At 39.7% G+C, this 13,301-nt stretch overlaps 1 protein-coding gene across 1 annotated transcript in view; it reads right to left on the reverse strand.

The window, feature by feature from the left end:
- Window positions 1–13,301, reverse strand: part of Smad4 (SMAD family member 4) — a 57,563-nt gene that overhangs the window by 6,459 nt on the left and 37,803 nt on the right. The window contains exons 9-11 of the mRNA XM_038329527.1: window positions 11,246–11,429; window positions 10,223–10,391; window positions 539–677 (exon numbers count right to left, since the gene is read on the reverse strand). Of these exons, the coding sequence (XP_038185455.1) occupies window positions 539–677; window positions 10,223–10,391; window positions 11,246–11,429 (492 nt within the window). The remainder of the gene's footprint in view (window positions 1–538; window positions 678–10,222; window positions 10,392–11,245; window positions 11,430–13,301) is intronic.

A 13,301-nucleotide genomic window follows, 5' to 3' on the forward strand; every position in this document is an offset into this window, starting at 1 on the left:
ACCACACTGAAGAAGTTAACAACAGGGGCTGAATGAATCACTAGTTATGCCTTCAGACGTGGAATATGACTGCCACGTGTTTCCATCATAAAAGTCTAGAGTCAGGAGTTTAACTCTGCAGTAAAAAATTCCTCATCAGTATGAAACCTGGCACAATTCAAAACTCTACAAGTTAAAAAATGCCACCCTCACTTAGCGCTGTGTTCAGCATACTGTTTCTAAATGGAGGTGTCTAGTTCTGAACCTGTGGTAGCTGTTCCCAACAGCACAAAGTCAACATCTCAGTGATTTAGTCCCCTGGCTGATGAGGCAGCAACTAAAATAAGCATCACCCAAAGAGGAGAGAACAAAGTATGACAGCCCCCTTTATCGCCTAATGCCAACAGGATCCTAACCCAGAAAAGTGAAGATTTTTACAAATTCCAATGTTATAACCCAGTAAAAAATTTTAATTTCTATTATTATTTAAACAATTGATCAAGTGAGTAAATCAAGATTAAAAGCCACTATTACACTTTGGACAGAAAAATATACATACTGATTGCTGGAGCTATTCCACCTACGGACCCGGGGCCAGGGATGTTTCCTGCCACAGCGGCTGCCTGGGCAGCAGCTGCAGCTTGAGCAGTCGCTGCCTGCTGCTGCATCTGCCGGTGACACTGCCGCAAATCGAAGACCTTTGTAAAACAAAAGTCTAAGTTTAATACATAAGTACACCACCCAAGATTACATTCATCAAAAGCCAACATGTAATAGACCAACACTCAGAGTTGAAATTTTTCAATTTCAGGGCTTTTCCAAAGTGCGCAGGTTTGACGCCAGCACCCACATGACAGCTCACAGCTATGTGTTCTCAGCCCCAGGGATAGGATGCCCTCTAAGGGCTACAGACAATCACGTGGTACAAAGACATACATGAAGACAAAGCACCCGAACGCATAAAATAATTTTTCAAAAGAAGTTTTAAATGTTTTTATGCAGACTGTACAGTGTAGAGATCAGCGAGAGGCACACTTCACTGTCTAGAAGGACCTGTGTGGGCCAGCTGTCCCTAGCTTTCTGTATCAAATGAACAAGTAGGAAATTGCCTATCCTTCCAGAGCCAAACTATTCAGTTTTCTTTAGGCTAGAGGGGATAGCTTTGCCTTTCTGCCCAGCTGCATTGTCAATATATAGGAAAGCAGATATAGTTTAGTTGTTATATTTAGAAGATTTACTTTAGTGCATGTGTGTTTCTGTATGTCTGTCTGGGTGCATACAATGTGTATGCAGATGCCCAAGACAGCTACAAGAGGGTGTCTGATCCCCTGGAGCTAGAGTTACATGTAGTTGGGAGACACCTCATGTGGGTGCTCAGAACCCAGCCTTGCCCTCTGGAAGAGCAACAAGTACTCTTAACCACAGAGTCCTCTCTCCAAGCTTCACACCCACATCTTTAAAAGAAGTATACTTTAGAACCCAGAACACAGTAACAAAACTAAGGCTTTCTTTCAAATCTTCCAGAGAAGGAATTTGTTTTATAAAAGGCAAACCAAACAATTATAAGAACATAACTATTTTAGTTAAGTGATGGTTATATGGAAATTCATGGAAATGGTTTCTATTTTCATGTTTGAAATGTTTACAAATTTTTAAAGAGCCAGTTTTGACCACCAACGAGTTACACGTGGTAAGTTCTTAACCTCCTCAGAGCCTAACCATAAAATAGGAATATTAAGTCCACATACTTTCATAGGGTTAACTATACAGCTTGCTGTTAACAGATGTTACTGTTTTGCTTTAAGCCTTCCCGGTAGTCATCTTCCTTTCAAGAGGAATTAAGAAAGACTTGTAAGTCGTTTCTCATCAACAAGAGAAGACTGACGTAATGAAGAGCGGCCAGTGGCACTTTATCTCCTTTTTTGTGTAAGGACTGGAATGTGATTTCAATAACCAACAACTTATGGGTAACAAATCACCTCATTACCTGAGAAAAACATCTACATTTTAAATTTTACTTCCCAAAATAATTCTCTTGCCATTTTAGTAAGCTGTGGGAGAGTCCACAGAAAGAGAGAGGGCAGGAGAGGTAGGAACAAGGCTTTAGCTTCTGAACTGTGTAACTTGACTCCTATTTAAAACATAACTAATTCTTTAAATTTGGAATGCAGATAATCCAAGCACATGCTACCCTATCACTGAAAACAAGGAAAATCAAAGTGTACATAAATTTATACTCAGTAATAATAGGTTTGGAACCAAGTCCATAAATTTTCTGACACTTACAATGTCTTAATCATGGTATTTAAACACTAACCATAAAGACATACAACAATAACACAATCTCTCCAAATAACAAACCATAATCCTATTTACTTATTCCTTAACTCGATACCCATTTTCTAAAAAACAAGAAACAAAACATTTTTTAACTCGCACATCTGAAAACAAACCGAGAGCATCCTTCTCTTAGAGGCTAGGAGTAGGAAGACTGGTCAACTACAAAGTCCTGAAAGACTCAAAAATGAACTTGACAAGTCCTAGGGATCAGAATTCCTCAATGCCTAGAACAGAAAAGCTACTTTCTGCAGCTCCCAACAGTTTTCTCAGATACTCAACTTTTCTACTGGGTCTGACCTTTAGAAGGTGTTTGTCTAGCACAGTACAGCACATGGCCGAACCCCTTCCCATCTCAATAGCTCTGCACAAAGTGTCTTTTGTTTCGTTTTGTTTTTCGAGGCAGGGTTTCTCTGTGAACCCTTAGCTGTCCTGGGACTCGCTTTTATAGACCAGGCTGGCCTCAAACTCACAGAGATCCACTTGCCTCTGCCTCCCAAGGGTTGAGATTAAAGTCCTGTGCTACCATGCCAAGATCTCTACCTTATTTTTTTGAAACAGTGTCTCTCACTGAGCCTGGAGCTATTGACCTACCTGCCCCTAACAATGTTAGGGTTACAGGCCCACACTGTCACACCTGGCTTCTACACAGGTACTGGGGATCTGACCGGAGATCCTAAAGTCTGTGGAGAAAGTATTTTGCCAACTGGGCCATTTTCCTAATCCCTACCCTATAAACCAGTTTTAATGAAGCACAAATTACCAACTGTTTTTATAAATCAAGCCTTTGATGTTTTGCTAAGGTTTAATCCTCATACCTTATAGGAATTTCATAGTTTTATATTACCTATATACAATCACTTTAAAAAACTCATCACTAATCAGGTATAATTACGTAATCCTTTTGGGGGGTGTATTTGAGGGAGGTCTCACTATATATTCCTGGCTAGCCTGGAACTCACTATGTAGGCTGGCCTAGAATTCAGAGCTCTTCCTGTCTCTGCCTCTCCAGTGCTGGACTAAAGGTGTATAGCACTATGCCTAGCCCATACGTAATCTTATTATCTAAACAAAGGATTAAAAAAATGCTTAACACTCCTCCCTGCCCACCATGAATCATTAAAATCAACCAAATAATCTTCACATATGGGGACAGTACGATTATGTTGTAGAGCATCAAATGCACAACTGAATGCATAGCACACTAGTGGCATTTATGTCAAGTACATAGTACACTATGGCATTTATGTCAAGAAACCACAATAATGAAAAGCAATGACGTGACTGAGGGTAAATACGATGCACCAAGCTTCATCAACCCTTCTCCCGTAGACCGTCCATGTGACTACAATACCAAGACTGGAGAACAGAGTCTCAGCCAAGCTATACAGCATCTATTGTGCCGCTCACTGGCTTCACGCAGCACATGGCCGACCACACAGCAGGCCTGTCTTAGTGGAAGGTAAAGTAAGCGCTACTGTTGAAAGGTGCCGTCTTCCACTCAGAACCATCTAAGTTGTTGACTGAAGCAATTCAAAGGAACCAAAGGTTGTAAATATTCCTTTTAGCATAGATCCAAAAAAGTATTTCTGACCCATCACTCCTAAGCTAATGAACAACCTAATCATGCTTTCATTTATTTATTATCATGTTTTCTGTAGTTACTCTTGATTACAAACTCATTATACAACACATGTGAATATAACATTGCTTCAGTATCTTTCAATCAAGAACCAAAATTTGATTTTTTTCCCCTAAGGCTTAATTGAATTAACATCAGTCTGGAAGGCGAACACATGGTGGTGTAGTATGTACAATGCTTGAATATTAAAACTGTACAAAGGATTTACCTGACCTAAAGCTAAAGATCACAATATGGGGCTGGAAAATGGTGCAGTGCTTAAGAACACTTGTTATTCGTGCAGAGGACTAAGGTATGAGTCCCAGTACCCACATGACTGCTGTGGGACAATGGTCTTGTACCCTGTAAAGATTTGTCACTTGTATTGGTTTAATAAAAGGCTGATAGGCCAGTAGTCAGGCAGGAAGTATAGGCAGGGCAACCAGAAGAGGAGAATTCTGGGAAGAGGAAAAAGGTTCCATCTACAGACACAGCAGAAGCCAAGATGAGAATGCCTCACTGATAAAAAGGTACCAAGCCACATGGCTAACACAGACAAGAATTATGGGTTAATGTAAGTTGTAAGAGTTAATAAGAAGCCTGAACTAATAGGCCAACCAGTTTATAATTAATGTAGACCTCTGTGTGTTTCTTTAGGACTGAATGGCTGCGGGACCCAGTGGGACAGAAACCTCCGCCAACACATGGTAAGCTTATAACCTGCAAGCCCATTTCCAGGTGACTCAACACCCTCTTCTGACCTCTGCAAGTACTAGGCATACATGCAACATACATACATATGTTGGCAAAACACTTACACATAAAAAATAATAATAAACAATAAGCAGATGATGGGAATAAATTAAGCTTAATGGGTACATAATACTTTTTAATCTAGCTCCATATAAACAGCTTTTAGTTTTAAAAGCACTGATGGAGGAGGGTCATCTGTCTATGTGTTACTTCATTGGTTAATAAAGAAACTGCCTTGGCCCTTTAATAGGACAGAAAATTAAGTAGGCGGAGTAGACAGAACAGAATTGTGGGAGAAAGAAAGCAGAGTCAGGCAGACACCTCAGGCAGTCACCATGCCTCTCCTCTCTGAGACAGACGCAGGTTAAGATCTCTCCTGGTAAGCTACCACCTTGTGGTGCTACACACATTAATAGAAATGGGTTGAGCAAGATGTGAGAATTAGCCAATAAAAGGATGAAACTAATGGTTTAAATGAATACAGTTACCATGTAATTATTTTGGGTAAAGCTAGCCGGGTGGCAGGAAGCGGCCGTCCGCCGTTCCTTCTACATAGCATCTCCTGCTTCTTTGCCCCAATATGTATATGTTCAAAAACAAATTGATCCAGTATCAGAAATGCTAACAGAACTGCTATGGGATTTCACTTCAGACCCACTAGTGCTGATGAAAAATAGGTAAATTGAAATCTTCACTTACACATACTCTAGTTGGAATATATGGTTTTTGTAAAATGGTCTAGCAGATTGTCCTAGTCAGGGTTACTATTGCTGTGATGAAAGACCATGACCAAAGGAACTTGGGAAGAAAAGGTTTATTTCACTCACAGTTCTATATAACAGTTCATTATCAAAAACAATGAGGGCAAGAACACAAGCAGGGCAGGAACCTGGAGGCAGGAGCTGATGTAGAGGCCATGGAGGGGTTCTGCTTACTGGCTTGCTCCTCCCAGCTTGCTCAGTCTCCTTTCTTTGAGAATCCAGAACTGCCAGTCAAGGAATGGTATCACCCCAATGGGCTGACTCTACCCCACATTAATCACTAATTAAGAAAAGACCCTACAGGCTTGCTCTACAGTCTGATCTTATGAAGGCCTTTTCTCAACTGAGGCTCCCTTAATTAAAAGGATGACTGTAGCTTGTATCACACTGACATAAAAATAACCAGCACACAGATCTTTCAAAAGTAGAAGTTACTTTAAAACCTGGTGGTTCTTGGATGACAAGACCTACCCTGGAGACAATGCATACCTTGGTCACAGGACAGTGAAATCAAGCTAGAACTGGGCCAGGAGCTGTGTTAAAAGATGCCTGGCGGGCAACTGGAGGAGAACTGTCATCAACACTGTTACTCTGAGTACAATACTGCTGACACAAGACTAACCACACAGACAAGATGTGCCTACAGGTGCAACAGTGGCAAGCTGGTTATGCAAGTAACCAACCACTTTCATACTATGTTTGAGACAAACTTCACAGGGGAATTTATGGCTGGTTCTATAAACCTGAACAAGACCCAGCAGCTGGGGAAGGCCAGAAGCCCTAGCGGGGAAACTACTGCTGTTTTCTAAATGGACATAACATGCCCATCAAATTGCCTTCTAAATACCTACATTTACATCTACATATTAAATGCTGCCGTCAGCTTCATTCAGAAAAGCTTTTAGCAGTAATCAGTGGCAACCACAGAGACACATAACTGATCAAAGTGCTGAGAATTAAGTGAGTACTGGATGCTATTCATAACTGGAAATCTATATTACCTTCTCCAGTCAGGGAACAATGCGAGAAAAAGGAGGAAGTGATGTGGAAGGCTACCTTTTGGGCACTGACATGGCAGATAAACCCACAAGAGCTGCAATCACCTGCACAAGATGGCCAAATGACTGAGCCCATCAATGCCCTGTCATTGAGGAGGGAGAAAAGGGGCTCATGGGGCCTCAGTTTTACACAGTTAATGTTTGTTGAGATATTTTTTTCAATGATATAGCCACTGTTAAGGAACATATGCTTTTGTAAACCAATCCTAAACTATGTCACATCTAAAAAGATGAAAACAGATCACCTATATGTATGAAAATGTCACAGTTAAATACATTATTACATATAATTAACAGTCTAAAAAATATGGGTCTTCTTTCTAGAATATTTTTAAATAGTTTGGTGATGACTGTATAATTCTGCGAATACACTAAAAATTACTGAATACTTAAAATGGATGATTAGTATGACATATGAATTACATTTATCTCAATAAAGCTGTTGAAACCAGAATTCCCAGGACTAAAGACAAAATATAACAGACCTTACTTCTGGAGGTGAAAGAAAGATGACTGGAGAGACGGCTCCACGGCTAAGAGCACACACTGCTCTCACAGAGCACCCCACAGCACATCCCAATCCCCCCTGCACTCCAGTTCCAGGGTATTGATGCCCTCCCTCTTCTGACCTTTGCAGACACCAGGAACACATACACGCAGGCACTCATACACACATATAAAATGAAATAAGGAATAAAAAAGCCCCCTCCTTAAAAGTGAAAGACCACCATATAAAGAAAAAAAGGGGTTAAAAAAACTTGCTTCATTTAAATTTTAAAAGGTATAGTAGAGCATGCCTGTATCCCAGAGTTCAAGGCCATCTATTGTTACATAGCAAATTAAAAGCCAACATGGGATACAAAAAACCGTATCTCAAAAACCCAAAAACATTAATATGTTTGTTTACCTTGTTTTAATTCAAAGGGAAGTGTCTCTCTATGTGTATTTCTCAGTGTGCAGGCACTCCTTCCAGGGGCTCACATTATCTACATATGATTCACTCTAGAAACATCATCCCTGGGGGCAATCTACCTGGGCAACACTAACAGGAATATATATTTTTCACTGCTGCCAAATGAATTAGCAAATAAGAAAATATCAGTAGTTCAATTTAAGATTTATTTATACCCGTCTAATAAGATTATTCTGAAGAACATAAAATAGCTGCTAAAAAGAAAAAATTCTTGCCAGGTGTGGTGGCACACATCTTTAATCTCAGCACTCAGGAGGCAGAGGCAGGTGGATCTCTGTAGTTTGAGGCCAGCCTGGTCTACATAGTGAGTTCTAGTATAGCCAGAGCTACACAGCGAGATCCTGTCTCAATAATGATGAGGATAGTAATAACTTAGACAGCTAAGAGGACAAAGTAGGATGTTGTTTTAATGCCTAATATTCTGTCCCACAAGTTATTATCTATAGCTTATTGAAAAAATAGAGAGAGGGAGGGAGGAAGGGAAGGAAAGAGGGAGGATGATGGAAGGGGAGAGAGAGAGAGAGAGAGAGAGAGAGAGAGAGAGAGAGAGAGAGAGAGAGAGAGAGAGAGAGAGAACCTCACAGCAGACAGCTGAAACTGAAGACAAAACTCAGTCAGCCAAGACTTTAAGAGGGTAAAAGACAGAATCCAGCTGTTTGCAGTGTAAAAAGGGACAACAGTCAAAACTCTCAGGGACACAACTAGGCATCTGCCAATGAACCAAGTACAAAAAATAGTTTGATAGTCAGTTTAGATATGCCCTTAAATGCAAATACTGCCCAAAGCAGAGGTATCAAAGAAATGAAGTCAATGGAATTTAATCCTGTGAATACCCAGAGATAAAAACTTAATTTCCACAAAAGAAAAAGTCTCCCTACCTCCTATTATAAAATCTGGTTTTAAAATGTGGATTCCAGTGACAGGCAAAATTGCCCTATAGGGAAAAGTAATGGCAGGGAAAGTGGTTGTTAGACTATAACTGGCCCCATAAGCTGATAGGGAGCCGGAATATTAGGAGGTGTGGCTTTGTCGGAGGAAGTGTGTTACTGTGGGTGGGCTTTAAGGTCTCCTATGATCAAGTGACACTTTCCTGTTGCCTAAAAATCAATATGCAGAACTCTCAGTTCCTTCTCCATCACCATGTCTGCCCGAATGCCACAAACCATGATGATAAGGAATTGAACCTATGAAAACTGTAAGCCACCCAATTAAATAATTAAGAGTTGCCATGGTCATGGTGTCTCTTCACCATGCAATAGAAATCCAAACAAAGACCAAAAATAAGTAAGTAAGTAAATAAATAAATAAATAAATTTAAAAATTAATTATTTCAAAACAAATTTGTCAACCAAATGAAATGAAGCATAAACCATATAAATCCAATGCCACTAACAGATCAGACAAAGCCCTGTGTGATCTAGCATCCCCATTTACACTGGATGTAATGTCTTAGGCTTGTAATCCTGGGACTCAGGGAAGGGCAGGGCAGAGGGAAGAGGATCAGCAGTTCAAAACCAGCCTGGGCTACTTAACAAGTGTAAGGCCAGCCTGGGCTACATGAGACCAATTAACAGGTATAAGTCCAGCCTGGGCTGCATAAGACCCTGCCTCAAAACAAAAAGAGCAATACAAATGAACTATGAAAATTCCTTGTAGTAAAGGTACAAATACAAATACATTTCTAATGGAGTTTTCTATGAGCAAACTACATAATGATGCAACTGTTGTGAAATTATCCATGTCAAGATTTAGTAAAGTATGGAGAGAAACAGAGACGGGCAAAATCAGTTGCCAAGGTCCAAAGTACCAGGAGGTTGCCATTTTCTCTATACCTGGTATGTTTCTAAGCATCACAAAGGGTCAGGTTGTGGGCAAGTGTGCACTCAGGAGTTGACACTGTCTCCACCGCCCCTCAAGGCATTCTTTGACTGAATGCGACTGGAATGACACAGTGGTCTGCACAATGAAGCACTTCCAGAGGAGGTGGTGAGATTCACACTCAGTCCTACCATGTGTGACAGCTGATAAGGAAGTGCTCAGGGGACTGAAAACTCTGACATTGAAAACAGACTTATAGTTATTGCACCTATTTTTGTATTTCACAAAAGAGTGTATGTTAAAAATAAAATGGGAATGTGTTGAATATGTAATCATCAGTAAAAGTTATCTCCGGTTTCCTGGCATCTTAATTTGCAGTTTATGAAGGTCTGGGACAAAGCTCAGGACAAAGTACTAGCGCAGGTGCCTAGAACTGAAAGAAAAGATTCCATCCCTTGAAAGACTATTAACTTAGAATTGTCTTCCATAAACCCATAAACACCTGCTAAACTCAAACTCTAGAGTCTGGAGGTTTCATTAATATTTTCAAGGATCTATGTGTCACTCTAAACGACTTCACAAGCTGAAGACACTTTTATGTTTAAAAGCAATGAGAAACAGATCTCCAGAAAATGTGCTTTATACTCAAAAACACACGCATATTTTGTTATAGTGGTACTTTTGTTTGTTGAGATAGGATATCATAATGTAGCCAAGGCTGACCCAAAATTCACAATGTATACAGCCCAGAATGGCTTTGAGCTCATAATCCTCCCGCATCCTTCTATTGAATGTTCCCATGACAAAACTGTCTCACCACTTCTGACCAAAACAGGTTTCCATTCCTCGCACCTCCATTTCCAGGCTTCAAGCAACAAAAAGGTTTTTAAGTCTAAAATATTCAAATATACATGTAACTGACCTTTATATATGCACTTGGGTAGATCTTATGAACAGCGTCGCCAGGTGCTCGTCCAGCTTCTCTGTCCAGGTAGTAACTCTGCACAAAGACTGCATGGTCACTAAGGCACCTGACCCAAACATCACCTTCACCTTTACATTCCAACTGCACACCTTTGCCTATGTGTAACCTTAGGGAGGAAAGACACAATTACATTTCATCTTAGGTATAGTAAGTTTTAGTTTAGGTACATAGCAAGAATAAAAAATAATAATAAAATATAAAATAAAAAATATAATACAATACACAAAAGATTGCCACTGTAGGCATTGTTGGTATTTCCTTTTTGTATATAACAAATATTTATTAATCTCTATATAAACAGATACAGTACTTACTATATCAGAAGCACTTAACACAAATATCATTTAACCCTCACAACTCAGTAAGGTAAATTCTTTACTTTTTAAAAAGTGTGTGTGTGCACGTGTGTGTGTGCGTGCGTGCGCGTGTGCGTGTTAGAGGGAGGTGCCCATGAAGCTCAGAAGTCATCATCAAGTCCCTTGGAGCTAGTTAAAAGCAGTTGTGGGTGCTTGGAACCGAACTCTAGTCTCTGGAAGAATAACAAACGCTTTTAATGGCTGAGCCATTACTCCGGCCTCATATAATTTCTATTTTTTTAAGGAAACTGAGGCTTTTATGCTACACTGCCCAAATCAACAGCCACAACACACAGCTATTTAAAATACACTTAAAATCCAGCTACTCAGTCACATGAACCATATTTTAAGTTTTCAAAAGCCACATGTGGCTAATGGTTACTGAATGGGATAGTACAGATAGAAATAATAAAAATATAAAAAACTTGCTGTTATTTATAACTTTAAATTTAGTAAACACCTACAATTAAAGTGGAATGCTTACAAGTTCTGAATATTTAGAATGACCTTTATTCCATTATTTTTAAGACTCATACATAGAAAAATAATAATCTTGAAGAAAAGATAATGCACTATTTTAATTATTTTTACTCTTTAAACGTACCTTGCTCTCTCAATAGCTTCTGTCCTGTGGACATTGGAGAGTTGACCCAAGCAAAAGCGGTCTCCTCCAGAAGGATCCACATATCCATCCACAGTTACAATAGGGCAGCTTGAAGGGACCTTAAATGTCTCTCCTACCTGAACATCCATTTCAAAGTAAGCAATGGAACACCAATACTCAGGAGCTATAGAAAATAAATGAAAAAGATCACTCATCCATGCTGCAAAGACATTAGAGGGGAGGAAGGTACTTTCATCCACAAAATAAACCTAGACGAAGATGAAGGAAAGAGGAGTTAGAGAAGCACATAAGAGAATTGGATTAAAATAATGCAATACATTTGAAAAATAGTGATTTCATATTTTATTTGCAGGTAGTACTTACACCTTGACACTCCAAGGACCAAATCAACTAAAATTAAAGAACACAAGAAATCAGATCTAGCTGGGCAGTAATGACACACACCTTTAATCCCAGCACTCGGGAGGCAGATCTCTGTGAGTTCAAGACAAGTTTGGTCTACAGACAGAGAGAGGAGGGGAAGGGAGGGGAGGGGAGGGGAGGGAGGGGAGAGGAGGGGAGGGGAGGGGAGGAGAGAGAACACGCTCATGCACAAGAGAGAGGAAGCAAGGGAGGGAGGGAAGCAAACAAGCATACTCTAAAACAAACTGTTCTATCATGATAGTTCATTTGATTGCACATCTGTTGTCTGAACTTCGTTTTTGAAAAGTACACTAATCCTAAGACATAGTCTACAGTATGTTTTTACAGACCCTAATTAGGAGAAAGCACCTAAATCAGTCGACACACTCCTGCTCATACTTCAGAACTTTGCACAGCTGTTTTACAGATTCATAATTGTGTCTCAAAAATCAAAGGTCATTTGCCCAATGTACACATATCCCATTTTTAGAAGTCATTTTAGTGAACTAGTATGATATATTCATTTAAAACGATTATTTTAAATGACAAGCAGGGGTGGGGCTAGGAGAAGAAACAATATTTGGTTTGGATTGCAAATACAGAGAATTATTTCTGATTTTGTTTGCATTATTGAAGAAAGTTTGTATACATGTACTCTGCTTAGTTTCTCTTTCACAGTTTATTTACAGATATATGCGAGCATCTAGGGAATTTTCTTGGCACTGTATGCAAAGCAGCAAACAAAACCATTCACAGAGGTTCCTCAACTGGGCAAATGAGCAAACAAATGAACATGGAGCCCAGGTCATGACAACACTGCAAAGGTAATCAGAATAAGGGGAGAAGGAAGAGAGGGAGTAGAGGATAGGGTGGAGGAGGAACGCTATGGAAAAGAAGGTGAATGGAAGGAACAAGTCAGTTTACAAAGTTGAAGGACATTCCGTCTGAAAACTCAAGACCTGAATGAAAGTCCTGTACTGGCCCCAGAGAAAGAACTTCTGAGAGATTAGGGAGTAAGAGTTTTGTCTGCAGATTTATCTGCATTACAATGTGTTATGAATTATGTATAATCTGAATCAAAACTTTCTGCACCCTGAAACAACAAAAACCAGTCCAGACTTCTAGTTCCATCAGAAAAAAATGAAGTATTAACACTTAAAACTTAAAAAAGAAATTATGTAAATAAGAGTACTCATAAATGAAATTCTCAAAAGAAAATTTTAATTGAGGCAGGAGTGGTGGACACACACCTTTAACCCCAGCACTCAGGAGGTGAAGGCAGGTGAATCTATGAGTTCAAGGCCAGCCTGATCTACATAGTGGTTCCAGGACAGTTGGGGCTATATAGAGAAGCTCTGTCTCAAAAAAAAAAAAAAAAAAAAAAAAAAACAACAATAAAACCCAAAAAAAACCCACAAAAAAAGAAAATTGTAATTAAAACCAACTGAAAAAGAAAAACAACACTTTACAGGACTATGATGGCTAAGCTCTGAAACCGTCTGACAGTCTGAATCGGACTAACCATATATAATAGGAAGACCCAAGGCCACTTTGGGCTGAACAAATAAGAAAGCAGAGCACAGGTACTGTGGTTCTGACTGCAGATGCAACGCAACCCACTCCTAACCCCTCT

Source organism: Arvicola amphibius, chromosome 5 (assembly GCF_903992535.2).
Source record: "Arvicola amphibius chromosome 5, mArvAmp1.2, whole genome shotgun sequence".
In the NCBI taxonomy this organism is placed as follows: Eukaryota; Metazoa; Chordata; class Mammalia; order Rodentia; family Cricetidae; genus Arvicola; species Arvicola amphibius.